This window comes from Bufo bufo, chromosome 1 (assembly GCF_905171765.1).
Source record: "Bufo bufo chromosome 1, aBufBuf1.1, whole genome shotgun sequence".
Lineage (NCBI taxonomy): Eukaryota > Metazoa > Chordata > Amphibia > Anura > Bufonidae > Bufo > Bufo bufo.
Window position 1 is genome coordinate 532,934,727 of NC_053389.1, and position 23,764 is coordinate 532,958,490.

Sequence of the window (23,764 nt, forward strand, 5' to 3'; positions counted from 1 at the left end):
TGGCAGTTTTGCTTGGCATCAGTACAGGTTAGAAAATTTCACACTGAATTGTAATAACAATATTATTTTATAGTATAATATTGATCACCTGGAACTCTCGATATTTGTAGAATATATATAAAAAATGAACGAAAATATCTTCCCCTCACTTTTGTACTTATATTTATTGTAAAATATATATTGCTATTTCATTTAATTCCAACAATGTCTCTTCATATTCATATCGTAGAAAGTACTGTAAGAAATTGGCTTCCCAGTCTAATAGCAATGGTTATTACACTTCAAAGGTCCCTTAATAAATACAATTTTGACGTGTGAATCACAGTAAAATACCTTTACATGTTCCCCTTTTTTGTAAAGTAAACCCAACCAAGTAGCACACGTTTTGTCCATTTTGGGCATATATCCTGCCCAGTTTGAATTTAGCTCACTGTTTTTATACTGCCTGAGTGTCATGCTGCATTATCTAATATAATTAAATTGTGCTTGCTTTATACTGCTGACTACATGGAAGAATGTTTAGATCCCCAACAGTGGTGACTAAGATGTGTATGAAAGTTGCTGGTTGCATATTTAGAAGATAGCTCATTTGTATTTTCCATGCTCATGCAGTGAGTTTGCATGGTGGTGTAATGCAACCTGTCAAATCTAATAGTCCACCGAACTTATTATGGCCCTTGGCTCTTCATAAGGGGCTAACAAGACTTGCTTTGGTGGTATGACTGAAATGATATCTGCTGAGTCAGGAGAGGAGTGGTCCTTGTTTATCAAAGTAGTAACCTGGTCCTCGCTATCCTCATATAAAGTGCTTACATGGAGCAAAGGATGAGTTGGGTTACGGTTAAATACGCTCATTGGCTCAGGTTTCAACTGACTGAGGGTAACACTTGATACGGAAACTGCGGTGCTCACCATGTGACCGCCACAAGTAAGAAATGTCCCAGATACTGAAACATCTGTACAGCTTTCAGATAATGGCTGGTTTTCTTTCTCAATAATTTTAGTAGCCTTCGATGCATCTGTTGAAAAGGAAGAAATACACATATTTTAGAATGTCAGAATGCTCGCAATGGTTTCAACAACAATTAGAAAATATCTCTTCTGTTCCGATAAGTTCCTGTGGTACACGTGTTCAAAGCCCAATGAGGAAGTCACAGACAACATACAGTTTACTATCTACTGAATAAATAAATTGTTCTGTGTCATTTCATTCAACATTCAAGGCACTTCGACACAAACCAAGGAGACCAGTCTGCATAAGAGAGAGAGGAGCATGGGGAGCAGTCAATGTGAGAGAGGGTTGACATGGAAAGCAGTGTATGTGAAAGAGGTGGTTACTGGAAGCAGTGTGTGTGAGAAAGAGGCATAGGGAGTAGTGGGCGCAAGAAAAAAAAAAAGGCATTGGGGTAGCCTTTGAGGAATGTGGAGATGAGGGGGCATTGGGAGTAAAATGTGTGATAAAGAGGCGGCATATGTGAAAAAGAGGTAGCATTTGGAGAGGAAGGCTTAGGGAGTCGTCCATTTTAAGAAAGAGGGGGCATAGGGAGCAGACAGTCTGGAAAAGAGGAGAAATTAGGAGTTGTCTATGTGAGAAAGAGTGGCAGTATATATAAGAGGGGGGCATAGGGAGCCGTGTGTTTAATAAACAGAGGGAATGGAGAGTGATCTTTGTGAGAAAAAAATTGAAATGCCATCCATGTGTGAAAAAGAGGCAGGCATGAGAAATAGTCAGTGCGATGAAGAGAAAGCCTGGGGAGCATTTTGTGTGAGAAAAAGAGGCACGGGGAGTAGTTTGTATGAGAAATAGAGGACATGGGAGAAGCCTTTAAAAGAAAGAAGACAGCCTGGAGAACATTCTGTGTCAGATAGGGAGCAGTGGTGGCCAATTCAAGAGCAGGTTGGGGAATGCCTCAAATGACTGAAACACAGTGTGCAGAGAGTAGTCTGAGGTGGTCATTGTAGATAAATGCAGAGGGGACTGGGAAATGGTGGACTTACGGCCACCAGACATTAGCAGATGAGCTTTGGAGGGAAAGCCTACATAAGTGTTCTGTAAATAAGGATCCAAGAGAGCACTGTGAATAATTTTTTTCCCCCCACTAGATAAGTAACTTTAGCAAAAGAATAATTATGTTATATAGGAATTATTTCTTCTGAAATTTAGTAACATGATTTAAAATCAGTAGGCAAGTCATTTAAATTATAGGAATCACTTGTTGCATTTTAATATCTTGCACAAATATGCAAGATATTTATATAAAATGAAGAGTTAAAATGTAACTAGTGATTCCCGTGCATTGTGTATATACTGTATTGACTAGAGATTGACCTCTTGGATATTGCTTTTTCTTTAAAAAGATATTAAAATAGTTATGAGTGTAGCCTTCAAAATACCTTGTGTATCTTCTTGTTTACCATGATACTGGCAGTCAGACTACAGGCACAGTCTAAGAGGAGCCAAGACACAAGATGTACATGAATAGTTTTTATCATTATAATATACTTGTGTTGTCATTGGTATTTTGCACTGCAGTATAGCATATATGGTGTGAAGCCTGGTGCCAATACATGAAACTAATATAACATCTGTAGCAATGCCACTATCTTACATGTTAGATTTACATAGTATATTGAGTATTATTAATGCCACTAGGGTTACTTTTGTTGTAGTTATAAATGTGCAGTAAGTATTCTGAGGGTTTTACCACCATGCACACCAAACAAATACCCATGGCCTCGAAAAACAAGGGGCGCCCTGCTGGCTGAAAACAAACAACTAAACCTGGGACGGACATATCACCTGTGGGGTAAGTTCATCTGCACAGGAGCCCAGAGCGAGGAGGGCCTTTCCAGCTTTAGAACAGCAGCATAAGTGCCAAGGCTGCACTGCGATGATGAGAGTGGGGCTTATCGGGCTGATAGGGTGAAGCTGAACAGATATAATTTTGCTTGCAGCCCCAGAAATGTCAAATCAACCCCTATAGCAGTGTTTAATGGTGTATGTAGTTAGTGAAAATTAATTTACTGGACGTATTCCGCAAGCAATCAATATATATGACTATATAAGTCTTACCTTTGATAGAGGCTGACACCGGTGCCATCACACCTTCATTTTGGCTTAAGAAAATGTAATCTTGGCTTTCAGATGTCGCAATAGGAGCCATTTCCCGTGTCTCTGGTTTGGCCTTTTTATTGCTAAGAACATATGGTTGAACATCTAAGGAGAATTGGCGAGAATGTTTCTTTTCACTGAAGATGCTTGACATGGTGCTGGTATCACTCTTTTGACATGAAGGCTGGGGAGAAGATTTGGAAGAAGCTTCTATAAGTGGAGCAATTAAGGTATCTGTAGTAGTTTTCCTCCGCATTGGCTTTGGCTTTTCCGGCTTACTATTTTCAACCTTCATTATGGCTAATTGTTCCTTGAAGGGTTGGGGTAAAGGGTTGCTACTTGGGATCCACTTCATTTTCTTTCTAGGTCGCTTTATAACAAGCTGTTCATTGACATCAATATCTGCTGGGTCCAGACTGGGGTCTACAGTTTGCATCCCAGAATCTCGCATTGTTGGTGTAGTGTCATAATTAGACTGAGCTAATGCTGCAAGTAGTTGGCGAACCACATTGTCATACATAAGATCACTTTCATTGGTTATGAAATCAAGGCGATTTAAAGATTTTATATGGTCACGGTTTTCATTACAAAACAAGGCTAGAATATTTATATCACAAAATTGGGATTTTTGCCATTGCTTCTTAGTCTTTATGCCAACTTTATTTAATTTGTCAAAAATAAAATTGGACTTTCTTACAATGAAGAGGTGTATTAAATTTATAAGGATTATTAAGTTCATCAAACTAAGAAGAAAAATATCCACTGCAGAAATAATTCTTTGAAGCTGAACAGATGGCAACTTGCAGTTTACCCTTGTATGCAATTTTGAGTTACTGGTTTTTAGATGGGGCTCTCCTAGTACACATGTAAACTCATTCTGCTTCTGAGTAGCATAATAAATACTTAAGTAAGTAAGTGGCATGATGCTTAAAAATATAATGAGCAAATGTCTTGCTAGGTAAAGCTTAGCTAAAAAGTTACTTCGACCTCGTCTTTCTAGATATTTTTCAAATAGGTTTTGTTCAGGGCTTTTCTCCTTCTCTGCATTTTCTATAATCTCACGCTTCTCTCTTTCTGTAATACCTGGACCCTTTGATTGAATTTGTTTTTCAATTTTAGGTGCTCTTCCTTCTGCCGCTCGGTGGTAGCAATTGTCAATTTCTTGAAGTAGAAAGTTCAATTCTGAAGTCAATCTTGTAGAGGCAAGGAACTCCCATCCTAGGGCAGGAATATACATGATTCCAGCAAAGGCCAGAAGAGCATATGGCAGGAACTTGTGTTCAAACAATGAAGGCCATTGGCTGGCATTCACACCTGGAAGTGCATCTTTAAGTTCTGTCCAGCAATATCCCCTGGCATATAATGCTTGGTCACGGGTGAAGTTGTGAGGTGTATAGCAATATATAGGTTCCTCTGTATAACACAGAAAAAAGAGTCACTGTTGTAATTACCAAAAGAACCTCTGAAAAATAAATACATGTACATTGATAGAATGCGATACTCTATGTGAATAGTATGTATAGGTGACCATGAACTGAAGCATGAAAGCGCTTTTCTAGGAATTAAAGGTGTCTAGCATTAAAGAGTAGATGGAGGGTACTATCTCTCCTCGGGGAGAGAGCCTTAATCGGTGTGAGAAGACTAATAGGCCATACATGCTCCTCTGGAATTCTGGAAAGAAAAGGATGCAAATGAGCTCTTAACAAGCTCTGCCTCTAATGCCAACAGATGTAAGGCAGCTATCCTAGAAGTCAATGTTTGACTCTTTAAATAGGCCCTGAGACATGACTTGGGTATTAAATAAGCCAGCACCTCATCTGCAGACAACTGTTTCAGGGTGATTGCCCCTCATCAGTGCAGAGCAGAGAGTACTGGCTTAATTGGGTAAGAGGTCTAAGTCAGGATTTGGGGGTACTATCTCTCCTTGGGGACAGAATGCCTTTCTGGGAATGGATGCAAATGAGCTTTTAACAAGCTCTGCCTCTAATGCCACGAAATGTAAGGCGGCTATATATCCTATAAATCAATAGATGGAAATAACCTTTTAAAGGGGTTGTCTCGCTTCAGCAAGTGGCATTTATCATGTAGACAAAGTGAATACAAGACACTTACTAATGTATTGTGATTGTCCATATTGCCTCCTTTGCTGGCTGGATTAATTTTTCCATCACATTATACACTGCTCATTTCCAGGAGTTATGACCACCCTGCAATCCAGCAGCGGTGGCCATGCTTGAAGGAAAAAGTGCCGATGTGCATAGGTTGGCGCTTTTTCCTATAGTGTGCAAGCACGACCACTGCTGATGGATTGCAGGGTGGTCATAGCCATGGAAACGAGCAATGTATAAAATGGACAATCACAGTACATTAGTAAGTGGCTTGTATTAACTTTGTCTACATGATAAATGCCATTCGCTGACGTGAGAGAACGCCTTCAAGCTTGACACTTTTAAGGTTTCTTATATCACTGAAATATGAATAGTATAAAATTATCTAATGCTTGTCATCATACTAGAAATACTGTAGCTATTATTATTATTATTTATTAGTAAAGCACAATTCATTCCATGGCACTGTACATATGATAAGTGGAATACATACATAATAAAATAACAAGTACCATAAGCCTAAACAAGACAAGTTACAAACTAGTACAGAAGGAGAGAGGACCCTGACCGCAATCTAGCTGGTTACTTTTGTGTTATTATAATACACTACTAAAATCTGGATGACTAGTTCACACATGAACAGTATTTTTGCAATGTATTAAAGCATTTAATATGTGCACTACATTATGATAAAATTTTCGATGTCACCAGTGTCCAAATACCACCTTAGAGAGTCCATATGGCTTAAAACAAATGCCGTCATACTGTGCAAAACTATTACCATTGTACTAATCTAAAATAACGCTACCATGTGGTGTCCAAATAATATCTTAGAAAGCCCATTTAATATTACCTTATAGCACTCCAATAATTGTGTCATACAGGACATAAATATTATTGTCGTACATAGCCAAAATATTACTACCATGCAGTGCCCACACAACAGGTCATAAATAATACATATGAAAACAGAATTTCATGATCAGGTTTAGACAGTGTCATAATTATTACTGTACTAATAATAATTCTTACTAATACTACTAATAATAATAATGGATAATTTTATAATCATAATATTATTGTCGTACATAGCCAAAATATTACTACCATGCAGTGTCCACACAATAGGTCCTTAATAATACATATGAAAACAGAATGTCATTATCAGGTTTAGACCGTGTCATAATTATTACTAATACTAATAATAATCGCAAATTTTATAATCATGGTGTCTTACATTTTTAATTTTTATTTATTTATTTCCCTTTTTCTTCACCTAATACCACCCACTCCCAGTTCTTGACTCCCTCCTTGTGACATGATCTTACTGGCGATCACAGACAAAAAAAAGAAAAAAAAAGGGAAGAGGGGTTAAACCCCTTACCTTTCCTTCTTCCTATATTTCAGATTTATCCTAAATCTCTTAGGGTACTTGTACACGGGTGTGGGTTTAGAAACAGAATATCCGCACAGATTTTCGAGTGGATTTCTCTGCATTTTGGCACCAAAAATTGTCTTGAGTTTTTTTGTAAGGTTTCCAACTTTTTTCGTACTGTCAAAGCTTATTAGTTTTAATATACCACCATTTTTCTATTTTCCTGACTTTGTTAACAGAATAAAGCCATTCGTCCATGTGAGGTGCTCTTTCTGTGGGTTGGTGGAACCCAGTGTGACAGCAGGGGTGCTGTTGAACTGCTGGGTTACACCACGTACTGGAGCGGTGCTGTGGCAGTGCTGGCCTCCACATGGTGCTGCTCCAAATTAGAGTAGGTCCACACTCGTAGAGGCAACCTTGACATGGTAAGTGGGCTTATGCATTTTGATCAAAACATATACAAATGCCTTGTGTACAGTATGTAGATTATGGTGCTGCACACTATTAATTATGCTGAGGAGCAATGTGAACTGTGCTGAGAAGCAATAATAGGTGAATGCAGGGTAATGTGGATGTGCGACCCACAAATAGCCAGAAGACCAAGAAACCACAGTTTATATATTAATTATTTGTTCACATTTGGTCTAGTTATATCAACTACGGTACCCAAAATACATGTACATTAAATTTGAGATTTGTAAATGTCCCCATTATATGTACAGTATATATGGGAACAAATACATCTTCCGGATAAAACAGATCAAGTTGACATCAATTGATTTGTGGTTCTCAGATCTTTGAACAGGTATTACAATGAATACATATTTTTAGAGCTTCATGTATAAGCAGAGTCAGTAGTATGACCATTTTTACTCTGTACTAATCTAAGTAGATCTCTAATGTAATACAGTTATGAGGGTTGTCAACGGTGTTTCTCGGCAATATATATGTGTTATTTGGGGAGGTACTCTTACTCATTATGGAGTGCGCAGAGTATGCGTAGTACATGTGTGGAGTATTGTAGGTCAGGAAATGCCCCTCTGGGTTTCTGGGAAAGATATTCAAATGAACTTTCCTAAGAATACCTGATCCCAGCAAATGTAAGATGTGCTAATTTTCATAGATTTTTCCCATAAATCCAGAGGAACATTGCCTAGCCTACAATAATGTGCACGTATATTAACTAGTCTCTCACTTTCTCCCTATTTTTTGAAAAATTTGGCGAACCTGAAACCAACCGAATCTTAAAAGGTTTAGCTCATCTCTATGTTTTACTACTTCAATTGTAGTGTTATACAAATGTATGCATAGATAATAGATAGACATACTAGTATTTAAAGTCTTCTCCCTATAAATATGTAGTATGGCCAAAATGTAATTATAACTAGACACAGATGGTAGAGAATTCATTTGTCAAACTGTACATGACAAAGTCACAAAGGGATATGTATTTTCAACAAATAATATACACGCAATGAGAAGTATGCCATCTGTTCTACTAATGAAGGCTATTCTAGTGGAAATCAAAAGTATTTATGTCATGAAATATTATAGAATTTTCAGATGCTTTTTGAACAGACAATATATTTTAATTGCTTTTTAAATTGATGCTTATTTTTGCGAAATTTGGGGAGCCTTGCCACTTTTAGAAGTTGAGTGAAAAGTAGGTCAGGATTTCAGATTAGAACACCTTTAAATCTGAATTATGATGTGCGACTTTTAAAAAAAGTCACAAAAAAGTTGCATCTCCATGCCAGGCAACCCGCTGGTGTACTTTTACAGACACAGGCATACAACACATTGTTCTCAATAAATCCAGATAGGATACTCCCTAGAAAGTTCACTGGTGCTCAGCCTGCTATAACCACCTAGCTTTAATATAATATAACATACAAATGGCCGGCTCACACACAGTACATAAAAATACACCATTTATTTAACTATAAATATATCACTAAATTGAAAATATATAAAAGAAACAAATTAATAAATCATTTACTGTCACAGTCCCAATTATATGTGCTTGCGGAGCTCACGCAAACAAAGATTAAAAAACAATAAACAGGTTACTTTCTCAAATGCAGTAAAAATGCAGTATATGTCCAGTTCACTAATGGTGCATATTCAATTGATAATCCAGGAGTGCAAACAGAATTGCACGGAACAAGATCAGTTGAAAATTGAAGCACAGTCAATGAAAGCTCAATTTCTAAATAAAAAAAATCTAAAGAGAATAGATAGATATCTTAGAAGAGTCGAAATGTCCAAACTAGTCTTGCCATTTAACGCAGACTATAAAAAGTGTCAGCTCTTATTCATAAATACTGGCACTTACTACAGGAGTACAAACTCCTAAGGATCAATCTCCCAAAGAAACCACCCCTTGTGTATACTAGAGCACCGAGTCTGGGTCTACAGGTGGGACCCACAATTAGACGAACAAAAGAAAGGTCCTTGATAACCCAGTGGAAAACATTAAAAGGCTTTTATAGATGTGGATTATGCTGTAACTGTAGACTGACTAAATACCTCTAGTCTACAGTAATCTCAACTGTCAATGGATTCAAATGGGAAATAAATAAAAAAACTCTGTCCTGTAATAGCGAGGCAGTAATCTATCTATTAGAATGCCCATGTGCTAAACAATATATAGGCCGTACATCTAGACCCCTGAAGGTTAGAGTGGCAGAACACAGAAACAATATACTTAAAGGATATGGGAAACATACACTCTCGAATCATTTCAGAATATGTCACGCCAGTGATCCAACAGGGTTGAAATACAGGTGAAACTCGAAAAATTTGAATATCGTGCAAAAGTCCATTTATTTCAGTAATGCAAATTAAAAAGAATTGCATTAATGCAGCTTAAAATTAGAATTTTGTGAAAAGGTTCACTATTCTAGGCTCAAAGTGTCACACTCTAGTCAGCTAATTAATCCATACTCCCTGAGCAAAGGGTACCTGAGATTGTGACTTTGGGGTTTCATAAGCTATAAGCCATAATCATCCGAATTATAACAAATAAAGGCTTAAAATATCTCACTTTGCATGTAATGAGTCTATCTCATATGTTAGTTTCACCTTTTAAGTTGCATTACTGAAATAAATGAACTTTGCACGATATTCTAATTTTTCGAGTTTCACCTGTATATGGCACTACAAACAGTGAAAAAAGATTGGAGTGGGGGTGATTTCATATCTAGGATGTCAAGAAGCGAATCTAAGAAGATCTTTGAGTTTGGATCCTTGGCAGTTGGCACCTTCAGGTCTTAACACAGAACTATACATTTTTGGGTTTCCATGAATGGGTGTATGGTAGGGTCGCACAACGATTCGAGGCCAGGCTGTTAACCAGCGCCCTGACACTGTCTGCGCCCCCTCTTACTAACCCCTTTTCATTGGAAGTTTAAAGTTTCTAAGTTTCTTTTTTTGTCGTTATAATTTTTATATTGAGTGCCTTGTCTCCATCTGTATTGCTATAGGAGTGTTATAATCTCTTTACGACATAGTCTATATTTGATATTAATGCTGTTAGATCTTTTAAAAAAAACGCAGGGTCTGTGTGACCGTTAATATGCACACATGATTTTACAGTCCGATCCAGGTTTTTAAGATAGCAGAATAGCTCTATAGACTGTATAAGAGCGATCAGTCCCTTATTTCCACTACCACTGAGGAAGAAACTGTATGTTTCAAAATGCATCTGGTGAATGGTGAACTAGAGGTATTCATCTATATGGTGCAAAGTGCAATATCATCTCATTGGAAAAGAATTAAAATTGCCTTCATACCATCCCACTCACAGAATAGGTACGAGTCGGCGTTCCCGTGTTTCTACTGCGCAGACGTAAGTAAGTGTGCCAGCACACAGGAGAATAGCGAGACCGTACGCAACTGCGGGAACAGAAGTGAGCGTAAGCAACACTGTTATAACCTCTGCATGTTGAAGACAAATTACATGGGAGAACGAAACAGTGGGAGCCGCTGAGAGCCGATGTCTTCTGAGAACATAGGTAGCATATATGAATTGGACATTTATCGCAATATTGGCTACTAACATCGGCATCTAGGTTAAGGACAGTACGACGGTGGATTACAATCATCGAACATTGTGTAACACAAATTATCCTTTAGAACATATGGAAGAAAAGCGCTAATCCTACCACAATATTACTAATAACATCTAGTCACTAATAGTATAAGAACTGGCAAATGAATGTGTGATTGCACTCCTGGATTATCAATTGAAAATGCACCCTTAGGCCTCATGCACACGACAGTGTTTTTTCACTGTCAGTGATTTGGCTTCAGTGGTCCGTGTCCGATTTTTCTTCAGTTGTGTTTCCTTGTGTCTTCCTTTTTTTTGTCTGACAGGGGAAAAAAAAAGGAAGGTTAATGAAAAGTGTAATTTTATTGCACCAAGGTCTTGTAGAAAAAAACGGACACGGCCGTGGACACGGATGACATACCAGTTGTGCATCCGTTTTTTTTGACGGACCCGTTGACTTGAATGGGTCCGTCCTCCGTTTTCCACTGACAAGAATAGGACAGGTTATATTTTTTTGACGGATTGGAATCACTGATCACGGACAAAAAACAGAGAACTATCAGTTTTTTTTCACAGCTCCATAGAAATGAATGGGACCTCCTCTAAACTGTGAAAAATGACGGAACGGACGCGGATGCACACAACGGTCGTGTGCATGAGGCCTTAGTGAACTGGACATATACTGCATTTCTACTGCAATTCTGAGAAAATAACCTTATTAATATTTTTTAATCTTTGTTTGCGTGAGCTCCGCAAGCACATATAATTGAGACTGACAGTGAATGATTTATTAATTTGTTTGTTTCACGGTATATATTTTCAATTTATTTATATATTTCTAGTGAAATAAATGGTGTATTTTTATGTACTGTGAGCCGGCCATTTGTATGTTATATACAACACATTGTACATGCACCAAATATATTATTACTGTGCACCATTTCTTACATTTGGTGCAACTTCACACAGCACAGATTGACACCAAAACCACTGCAAATGACTAATCCCCCCTCTATGACTCTATTTATTACATAATTACAAATGTAGCATTTAGCATTATAAGGCTACTTTCGCACTAGCATTAATATCTTCCGATATTGAGATCTGTCATAGGGTCTCAATACCGGAAAAAATCGCTTCCGTTTTGTCCCCGTTCATTGTCAATGGGGACAAAACTGAACTGAACAGAACGGAGTGCTCCAAAATGCATTCCGTTCCGTTCTCATACCGGAGAGCAAACCACAGCATGCGGCGGTTTGCTTTCCGTCCTGGGATGCGGAGCAAGACGGATCTGTTATGACCCCCAATGCAAGTCAATGGGGAAGAATCCGTTTTCTCTGACACAATCGAAAACGGATCTGTCCCCCATTGACTTTCAATGGAGTTTATGACAGATGTTGAAGATAATACAACCGGATCCGTTTATAACGGATGCAGATGCATGTATTATCAGTAACGGAAGAGTTTTTGCTAAGCCCCGCCGGATCCAGCAAATACGCTAGTTTGAAAGTAACCTAACATCCATTTGATCAGTTAGTTTGCATGAGATTACTGTTTGTATCCCACTGTGTTTGATCAAAGTAGCTATTGATATCCACAAAAACTACATCCATTGGTTATGTTTGAAATGTGTATTTAGATGTTCAGTGTAAGGACATACTTTTGTAATGGTGAAAAGTGTTAGATGAAGGCCCTACCCTTCTATTTACTGCAAGGCTATTGAAATATGAGTGCATTTACTGAACACTTCAATACAATAACACCTATTATAATATAAAATATTCAACTGAAATGTAATTAACAAAAATAATCTGTATATGCTGAAAAATTGGTACGTGGTTGGTTGGTTAAATGAACACTATCATAGCACGTGAGTGATGGACCTTTTTAGATGAGTGGTGCTGGAGATGTCTGTCAGCTGCTCACCCCTTCTCTATTCATAGAAATAATGTACCACAGTAAATGGCAAATTTTATTCAAAACACATATGAAAACAGTGATGGAGCCCAAATGACCGCCACACAATATCTGCTGATTGGGGCTACTGCCCTGTTGGCCCCACTCAGCTGATCATCTGTGGTGCCAGATGCATCAACCAGTACCCAGTCTGCTTCCTTAGGTAGCCTTTGTTCGCCCAGCTCAATCTTCATGACTACTCAGGCCCAACCGTTCTGAGGACCAGCCGCACAGCCGCTACTGACAAGCAAACCTGCTGTTAACTCTCTGGTATGCAGGAGCCGTTTGGGATTTCAAGCTGCTCTGTTCATACAGCATTAAACTGTTAACAGGTTCCTTTTAAGGCCCCATTCACACAACCGTATTTTTGGTCTGCATCTGATCCACAATTTTCTGCGCATAGGATACGGACCCATTCATTTTTCAATGTGTCCGCACAATATGCAGACAGCACACAGTGTACTGCCGCATCCGTATATCAGCTCCGTAGCCCCACGACAGAACATGTCCTATTCTTGTCCGTTTTGCGGACAAGGATAGGCATTATTACAACGGATCCGCAAAAAAACAGAGGCAACACGGAGGTTACACAGACATCATCCGTATTTATTGCGGACCGCAAAGTACATACGGTGTGTGAATGCACCCTAAGGCTAAAATCAGGTTAACCTCAGGAAGTTCCAATAAGCAATAACTTTCCCTCTGGCATAAATCTGCTATTTATTACATTTAAATGCTACAATTGATAAATAAATATAATACGTAATTTTATTTGAACACATTTAAAAATACATGTTTACCTGAAATAGCAGAAGGAGCTTTAAAATGGGAATGTCATAAACACCAGCTGCATATGACTGAGTATGTCATCCAGTCTTATTCTGATATGTGACTATGAGATCTGACCATGTCCTAAAATGAACACTGTACATATGCTCTCTTTACTGATTTTATTCACATGCAGGAGCACAGCTTTGCTTCCTCTCCCTTCTCTGTGTTTGCAAAACCGTTCCCACACAGTGTAAGGCCTCTTTCACACTGGCGTGTGCGCCCCATTGCCGTATTGCGGACCACATTTGCGGATCTACAATACACGGGTGCCGTACCGTGGGCATTCCGCATCACGGATGCGGACCCATTTACTTGAATGGGTCCGCAAATCCGGAGATGCGGAATGGTGCGGAACGGAAACATGGAACGGAACCCTACGGAAGCACTACCAACATGTCCTATCTTTTTGTGGAACGGCCTGATCGCGGACTGATTCAAGTGAATGGGTCCGCGATCCGCTGCGGCTGCCCCACGGACTGTGGTCGTGCATTGCGGCCCGCAATACGGCAACGGGTATGTGAAAGAGTGTGAAAGAGGCCTAACACAGCATAACCTCCCTGAACAGCTACTCAGCATCTGCCCTCATACTGGCTGTGCTGGAAGCTGCCTGTGAATTGATAGCAGAATATACCTGTTTTTCATCATTGTTCATAATGCCTGGCAGTGCCACCAGTAGATATAATGCACCAAGGTAGTGCCCCCAGTATATATTATAAAACTTCTGTTTAGAGAGGCAAGCTGTGAGTACTTGCTACAAACTCATTATTCCCAGAAAACCCCTTTAAACCCCGTTTTAACTTTCACTAGCAGTCTTTTGTACCACCTGCTCCCCACCACTCTATTCTGGCTCCCGTCAGCAGTCTTCTGGTTCTCATCCTGTAAACTTCAGTATGGACATGGTCTTAAGCGCTGTGCTGCAAATCACTGGTGACATGTCCCAAAGTGGCACATGGGCCAAGAGTGACTAGCCACTTTGGAAAATGTCAGCGCTGATGCCAGTCATTTACTTGTAGTGGCGCAGGTGACACTGTCCATCTGGCAGTTTTCAGGACAGGAACCAGAAGACCTCAGAAGGGAGCCAGAAGCATGGTACAGGAGAGTATGATTTTTTTTTTAAAACAGATACAAGTTAAAAAAAAGTAGTAAAAGCCGCAGAACCCATTTAAATTTATATCTGCAATAAATTAGAATTTTTGCAGCCACTTTATCCCTGCATCTAAAGGGACCAACTCTAATAAAAAGTGTCTCATATTCATTCAGTAGACTAGTTTAGTACACAGTTCACAGCGTGAACCAACAGGTCAACAAAGTATCCATCAAGAATCATTGTCTGCATTACATACAAAGGATATTATTAATATATAAAACCGTCCATATACAATGCAGACAATATAATGCTTGAGGGATATTTTCTTGTAGTGGCTGAAATGTCTTACAGTAAAAAGTGCTGTGTTAGCTAAGGGCTTTTCAAATCTTGTGAAGGCTAAAAATGCATACTCAGTAAATTATACTGAGTACACTGCCCTTCTTCCCGCTCCCCAACCAAGCCATGCACTGCGACTGTTCTTTTTAGGGTGCCTTCACACCAGTGGCGTATCCAGAGGGGGGGGGGCAACGGGATAATTGCCCCCCCCCCCCGAGCAGGTGGCGGCGGAGCACAGGGAGATGAGCGCTTCCATTGTGGAAGTGTTCATCTCCATAGTCATCTGTATCGTTGTCCTCAGGACAGCGATACAGATGACTGTGATGAGGCAGGGGGGGAGAGGCGTTTCCCTTTCCCTTCCTCTGATAGGCTGCAGGCACTAGCCTATCAGAGGCCGGCGCAGGCGGCGCGATGACGTCATCGCGCCGCCTGAGCCATACAGCGCGGGACACAGGCCGGAAGAGGCATGCATCGCATCGCTAACATGGAGGTAAGTATGTGTTTTTTGTTTTTTTTTATATATATACAATGCTGTTAATACTGGCACAGAGGGGCTGTTATTACTGGCACAGGGGGGGGCTATTATTACTGGCACAGAGGGGGGGCTGTTATTACTGGCACAGGGGGCTGTTATTACTGGCACAGGGGGGGGGCTGTTATTGCTGGCACAGGGGGGCTTTTATTACTGGCACAGGGGGGGCTGTTATTACTGGCACAGGGGGGCTGTTATTACTGGCACAGGGGGGCTGGGCTATGATTTCTGCAAACCCCATTAAGGTGAATGGAACAGATTTCTAGTTGCAGAATTTTCTGCCACAAAATATGCCGCCTGTGAAGACACCCTTAGGCCCCTTTCACACGAGCGTGGGTGCAATGCGTGATGCAAACGCATTGCGCTTGCCTGGAATTCCGGACCTATTCATTTCAATGGGGCGGTGTACATGTGTGTTGGTTTTCACGCATCACTTGTGCATTGCGTGAAAATCGCAGCATGTTCTATATTCTGCGATTTTCACGCAACGCTGGCCCCATAAAAGTGAATGGAGCTGCGTGAAAATACTTTTAACAGGGGTGTGTAGACTTTTTATATCCACTGTTATAGTCTACAATACTTGAATTTTGGTTATCTAGGTTATAATGTTTATAGCGAACAGGCTTTCCATCTAAATATTTCTTTTTAGAACACTAATTTAAAAGGATTTGCACCCAAAAGGGCCCGTTCACATGGCGGAATTGGCCCATGGAATGTTGGTGCTGACCCTGCGTCAAAATGCTGGGGGCAGCTTTATTGTGTCTATCTTACATTGTTTTCAGAGGGAGGCAGTGCTGCAGTGTGCAGGCTGGTGGCTTAAAGCCACCACGTCCCTTCTTGGTGCAGTGTGCAAACAGCCACCGCTTGGAGTCACAGCGGGTATCCACTCGCAGTTTAGCTCCAAATGGGCCTGAGCATCCAAAGTGAACAACCATGGCAGTTTCTGATGTGGTATACACAGCAGATTTTAACAGCGTCAAAATCCGCCATGTGAACGGGCTCAAAATGTGAAAACGACCATATATTTGTAAATGTATGTTTTATAAATCAGTATTATGTTATATTTACATACAGAAAAAAATGCCAAAACTAAGTTGGGACAGACATTTTGGCAAAACTAACTACAGGGAGTGCAGCCATATTGGCTGTTAGCTTTATATAGGCCTCTTTGAAACCGATGATCAGTCATTTTGTCAGCAGGTTCCATCCATAATAAACTGACAATTTTTAAGATTTTAAAATCCACATTGCTATCCGCCACTCATTGGGGGCATCAATCAACAGCAAAGGGGTTGCCCAAAACTGAGAACCCATAAAGTGACAACGCTGCACAATATAATCACTGTGACTTTGTTAACCCCTTCCCGATCAGCACTGTATATGTACAGTACTGGACGGGACTTTACAGATGGTGCCCGCTTGTGAGTGTAGCGGGCACTATAGCTGCCGGGTAACGTTGATTGCATACTTTTAAACCCTCCGATGGTGTGGTTAAATGTGATCATGGCATCTGGGAGCACAAAAACTGGATACATGCGCTTCCCGGTGTGTACTGGCTCCCCCTAGCAAAGATCGAGGGAGCTGGAGTGTGTGTGCGGCAGCCTCTGTATTCTTGAATGATACGAGGCTGCTGCACATTAGTTCCTATGGAGTTCCTGTCTGTGGCTGGGCTCCATAGTAACAGTATAATCTTCATAGACTCCAATGCTAATTCATTAGAGTCTGTGAGAAAAGCAATCTGATGATTGCTTGTTATAGTTCCCCATGTGAAGTGAAAAGAAAATGATACATGGTTTTAAGAATTTTTAATAAATAAAAATTTGAAAAGTGTGGCATGCATTTGTATTCAGCCCCTTGTACTCCGATACCGCTATATAAACACCAATGTCATCAGTTGCCTTTAGAATTTACCTAATTAGTAAATAGAATTCACCTGTATGGAATTTATTCTTAGTATAATTACAGCTGTTCTGTGAAGGCCTCAGATGTTTGTTAGAGAACATTAATGATCAAACAGCATCATGAAAACCAAGGAACACAACAGACAGGTCAGGGATAAAGCTATGGAGAAGTGTGACGCAGGGTTAGGTTATTAAAAAAAATATACCAATCTCTGAACATCTCCCGGAGCACTGTTCAATCCATCATCCGAAAATGGAAGGAGTATGGCACAACTACAAACCTACCAAGATACGCCTGTCCACCTAAACTGCCAACCCAGGCAAGGAGAGCACTAATTAGAAAAGCAGCCAAGAGGCCCATAGTCACTCTGGAGGAGATCCACAGCTCAGGTGAGAGAATCTGTCCACAGGACAACTATTAGTTGTGGAATCCAAATATCTGGCATTCATGGAAGAGTGGCAAGAAGAAAGCCATTTTTGAAAGCAAGCCATAAGAAGTCCAGTTTGCAGTTTGCCACAAGCCATGTAGGAGACATAGCAAACATGTGGCAGAAGGTGCGTTGGCCAGATGAGTCCAAAGTTGAACTTTCTGGTCTAAATGCAAAACTCTTTGCATTTCGGAAAACTAACACTGTACATCACCCTGAACACACCATCTGTACCACGAAACATGGTGGTGGCCACATCATGCTGTGGGATGCTTTGCTTCAGTGGGGAAAGGGAAGTTGGTCAGAGTTGATAGAAAGATGTATGGAGCTAAATACAGGGCAATCCTGGAAGAAAGCCTGGTAGAGGCTGCAAAAGACTTGAGCCAGAGCTACAATGGAATGGTTTAGATCAAAGCATATTCATGTGTTAGAATGGTCCAGTCAAATTGCTGTTTACAGACGCTCTCCATCCAATCTGACTCAGCTTGAGCTATTTTGCGAAGAAGAATGGGCAATTTCAGCCTCTAGACATGCCACACTTTCCAGATTTGTATTTATTACAATTTTTGAAAACCATGTCTTATTTTCTTTTCACTTCACACATACTTACTACTTTGTGCTAGTCTATCGCATAAAATCTAATAAAATACATTTAAAAGGGTTGTCCCACAATAATATTCTACAGTTTTAAAACTAGATCCTCGATGGGAATACTTTTGTAATTACATTTAATTAGAAATTTAGCATAACCACTGAGTTATTCAATATAATGTATTTGTATAGTACTACCTACCCTTTGTACCTATTTCTTTGTCCTTCTCACTGAGATGGCCGCACATGCTCAGTTTCACCCTTCAGCTGCCTCCTGAACTGTGATAGGGAGAGCATGGACACGCCCCCTTAGCTGCAGCAGAAAAGACACTCCCCTTGAGCTTTCAGCTTGATATAAGTCTAGCAGAGCAATGAATGGAGATATCTCTGGATCCACAGGGCTAGTTCTAGCTTTGTTAGAAAGAGGGTATCATGTACTATATGATGTCTGATTTTCATTTTTATGCATTATTCATGTGATAACCCCTTTAAGTTTGTGAGCGTAGTGTGAAAAAATGTGGAAAAGTTCAAGGGGTATGAATACTTTTTCAAAGCATTGTAACTGCAAAAAAGTTATAGGGGTCAAAATATGGCGATGAAAAGAAAAAAAAATCTTTTTTTCAAGGTTTTTATTTTTTTTCAGCATTATAATGCAAGAAAAAGTATACATATGTAGTATCGCCATAATCTTACTGACCTGAAGAAACAAAGTAACAGGTCAGTTTTACCACATAGTAAACAAAACAAAAGAAACAGTTGTAGAATTGCATTTCACCCCATTTAGATTTTTTTTCCAGCTCCCCACTACATGCAATATTAAATGGTTGAATTAGAAAATGCAACTTGTCCTGCAAAAAACAAGCGCTCATGCAGCTACGTGAACAGAATAAATGATCTGTACTGTCAAAAACCTAGTAAATAATATTAATTTTTTTCAAAGCCATTAAGAGTCTGTATTAACTATCCAAATGTTCCCGTTCCCTTTCAGTGGCTTACTAAGAATGAGTGCTAATCTTTAAAAGCTAAAAAACAATAACGATCGTGATAATAATAATTATAATAATAGTAATAACCTTTTCAGGGCACTCTAAATAAATATTCTTAGCTTGTCTCTTCATCTTGACTCTCTATTTCTCCATATGCTAAAAGTAGATTTACACACAACAGTATTTGCCATTCTTTTTAAAGCCATATGCTAGTAAATGAAAACTATGGTAATTGTTGCTACACGCAACATCTATATTCATTTCTGCTGCCGATAATGATAGTTTTCACAGTCTTACTCTTTATTGTTGATGTGTCTCTACATGCACATTGGCCAATAATTGTTAAAATAGCTTAGAAACAAGTGGATTTTAACGATAATTGTCTAGTGTAAGCAGGCCTTAACTAATGTAGGCTGCTGATTCTCCTTCTTCCTGGGTGACAGATGACATTCTTATAACCGAAACATTGATAAGAAAAAGATGCTGTTAGTATAGTTGACCACATGTTGAAATTTTAGAATACATATATTATGTTACCCTGTGATACTCAAACTGGGCGTACTACCCCTAACTGAATAGCTGATAAATACTGTACACATATATATAAAAAAAATAATAATCATGATATTATAATAGAAAATGATTATTCACTGGAATAACAATAACTTCGTCACTCCCTAATAATCCTTTAGAAAATCCACATTGTAAGGCTACATGCACACGAGTCACGACCGTTGTTTTGGTCCGCATCCGAGCCACAGTTTTTGCGGCTTGGATGCGGACCCATTCACTTCAATGGGGCCGCAAAAGATGCGGACAGCACTTCGTGTTCTGTCCGCATCCGTTGCTCCGTAAAAAAAAATATAACCTGTCCTATTCTTGTCCGTTTTGCGGACAAGAATAGGCAGTTATATTAATGGCTGTCCGTGCCGTTCTGCAAATTGCGGAACGCACATGGATGCCATCCGTGTTTTGCGGATCCGCAATTTGTGGACCGCAAAACACACAACGGTCGTGTGCATGTAGCCTAAGAAGAATACATTTTTTTGTGTAACATAATTCTTGGTAATTGGCAAATAAATACTGAGTCTGCCAACAGGTGAGAAAATGGGTTAAAAATAAAGAAGAAGCATTAAACACCTCCCCCCCATGCCATTCCTTTGTAGTCCAGTCCCCACTAACCTCTTCTAAGTTCTTCCCTTGAGACACAGGAAATGCTAGCAGTGACCCGCCCCACTGATTGGTTGAGCAGGCATCTCCAGTAATTTTTTCATCAATACATTTTGAAAGCCATAACTTTTTTTTATTGTGGAAAAAGACTTTTTGTTTTCTTGCAGGACAAGTTACATACAAGTTGCAAAAAAAAGTATGTGAACCCTTTGGAATGATATGGATTTCTGCACAAATTGGTCATAAAATGTGATCTGAACTTCATCTGAGTCACAACAATAGACAATCACAGTCTGCTTAAACTAATAACACAAAATAATTTAATGTTACCATGTTTTTATTGAACACACCATGTAAACATTCACAGTGCAGGTGAAAAAAGTATGTGAACCCCTAGACTAATGACATCTCCAAGAGCTAATTGGAGTGAGGTGTCAGCCAACTGGAGTCCAATCAATGAGATGAGATTGGAGGTGTTGATTACAGCTGCCCTGCCCTATAAAAACACACACCAGTTCTGGGTTTGCATTTCACAAGAAGCATTGCCTGATGTGAATGATGCCTCTCACAAAAGAGCTCTCAGAAGACCTACGATTAAGAATTGTTGACTTGCATAAAGCTGGAAAGGGTTATAAAAGTATCTCCAAAAGTCTTGCTGTTCATCAGTCCACGGTAAGACAAATTGTCTATAAATGGAGAAAGTTCAGCACTGCTGCTACTCTCCCTAGGAGTGGCCGTCCTGTAAAGATGACTGCAAGAGCACAGCGCAGACTGCTCAATGAGGTGAAGAAGAATCCTAGAGTGTCAGCTAAAGACTTACAAAAGTCTCTGGCATATGCTAACACCCTGAAATGATAAGCTCAGAGTCCTGTCTACAAATGCTCGCAGTTTAGGTAAAAAAATCAATGAACTTGGGTCAATAATGGCATCTGAGAATGTAGATTTAGTGGCTGTTACGGAGACATGGTTTAATGAAAGAAATGACTGGGACATAACCATACCAGGGTACTCTTTATACAGAAGAGACAGAGAAGGCAAGAAAGGAGGAGGAGTGGCCCTGTATGTGAAAGATAGCATTAAATCTAACCTAATACAAGTTGGTGAGGCCAACATAGAGTCAGTTTGGGTTACGTTGCAGTTTGCTAACCATGCAGTAACTCGTGTAGGTGTGATATATAGACCACCTGGTCAAGTTAAAGAACTAGATGATCTACTAGTTGAAGAAATAGCTAAAATGACAATGAAAGGAGAAGTTATCATTATGGGAGATTTCAATCTTCCAGATATAAACTGGAAAACCAAAATAGCAAGTTCTACCAGGAGTACAGATATTCTAAATTCCCTACTGGGGTTATCTCTACAACAAGTGGTTGAGGAGCCAACCCGGAGGGAGGCCATTTTGGATTTGGTATTCACAAACGGGGATTCGGTATATGATGTCATTGTAGGCGAAACCTTGGGATCTAGTGATCACCAGTCAGTGTGGTTTAATATAAGAACTGTGAAAGAGTCCCACCACACAAAAACAAAAGTTTTAGATTTTAGAAAAACAGACTTTTCAAAAATGAAATTAGTCATAAATGAGTCCTTATCAGACTGGAACGGATTACATGGAGTCCAGGAGAAATGGGACTACTTAAAAGGTGCATTATTGAAGGCAACAGAAAATTGCATTAGACTCGTCAGTAAAAGCAAAAAAAGGAGGAGACCAATGTGGTACTCAGCAGAAGTGGCCCAAATCATTAAAAATAAAAAGCTAGCATTTTGTAATTATAAAAAAACCCAGAGCAATGAAGATAAGGAAATCTACAAGATTAGGCAGAGAGAGGCCAAGCAAGTTATAAGAACTTCTAAAGCGCAGGCAGAAGAAAAACTAGCTCAGTCTATGAAAAAAGGGGATAAGACATTCTTCAGATATATAAATGAAAAAAGGAAATTAAAACAAGGAATAAATAAATTAAAAACAAAGGACGGAAGGTATGTAGAAGAGAATAAAGGGCTAGCCGACTGCCTTAATGAATACTTCTGTTCAGTTTTTACAAAAGAAAAAGGAGAAGGACCTCCACTAGAAAGAATGACTATTAAATCGTTTGATGCATGTATCTTTACAGAGGAAGATGTTCTAAGTTTGCTGTCTAAGGTGAAGACAGATAAGTCACAGGGGCCTGATGAGATACACCCAAAATTATTAAAAGAGCTTAGTGGTGAGCTGGCAAAACCGTTAACAGATTTATTTAACCAATCATTAGTAACAGGAGTCGTCCCGGAAGATTGGAAATTGGCAAATGTCGTGCCCATTCACAAGAAAGGTAGTAGGGAGGAATCGAGCAACTATAGACCAGTGAGTCTGACATCAATAGTAGGCAAATTAATGGAAACCCTATTAAAGGATAGGATTGTGGAACATCTAAAATCCCATGGATTGCAAGATGAAAAACAACATGGGTTTACTTCAGGGAGATCATGTCAAACAAATCTTATAGATTTTTTTGACTGGGTGAATAAAATAATAGACGGTGGAGGTGCAGTAGACATCGCATATCTAGATTTTAGTAAGGCTTTTGACACTGTCCCACATAGAAGACTTATCAATAAACTGCAGTCATTGAGCATGGACTCCCATATTGTTGAGTGGATTAGGCAGTGGCTGAGTGACAGACAACAGAGGGTTGTAGTCAATGGAGAACATTCAAAACAAGGTAATGTTACCAGTGGGGTTCCACAGGGATCTGTACTGGGACCGATTTTGTTTAATATCTTCATAAGTGATATTGCAAAAGGCCTCGCTGGTAAGGTTTGTCTTTTTGCTGATGACACAAAGATATGTAACAGGGTTGATGTTCCTGGAGGGAAACGCCAAATGGAAAAGGATTTAGGAAAACTAGAAGAATGGTCAGAACTCTGGAAACTGAAATTTAATGTGGATAAGTGCAAGATAATGCACCTGGGGCGTAAAAACCCAAGGGCAGAATATAGAATATTTGGCACAGTCCTGACCTCAGTATCTGAGGAAAGGGATTTAGGAGTAATTATTTCAGAAGACTTAAAGGTGGGAAGACAATGTAATAGAGCAGCACGAAATGCCAGCAGAATGCTTGGATGTATAGGGAGAGGTATAAGCAGTAGAAAGAGTGAAGTGCTTATGCCGCTGTACAGAACACTGGTGAGACCTCACTTGGAGTATTGTGCGCAGTACTGGAGGCCATATCTCCAGAAGGATATAGATACTCTAGAGAGAGTTCAGAGAAGAGCTACTAAACTAGTACATGGATTGCAGGATAAAACTTACCAGGAAAGGTT

The 23,764-nt window shown here is 39.6% G+C and overlaps 1 protein-coding gene across 1 annotated transcript in view; it reads right to left on the reverse strand.

Annotated features, from left to right (window-relative positions):
• Positions 1 to 648: 648 nt before the first annotated feature.
• PANX2 (pannexin 2) overlaps positions 649 to 23,764 on the reverse strand; it is a 40,225-nt gene continuing 17,109 nt past the window's right edge. The window contains exons 2-3 of the mRNA XM_040415736.1: positions 3,074 to 4,525; positions 649 to 1,019 (exon numbers count right to left, since the gene is read on the reverse strand). Of these exons, the coding sequence (XP_040271670.1) occupies positions 649 to 1,019; positions 3,074 to 4,525 (1,823 nt within the window). The remainder of the gene's footprint in view (positions 1,020 to 3,073; positions 4,526 to 23,764) is intronic.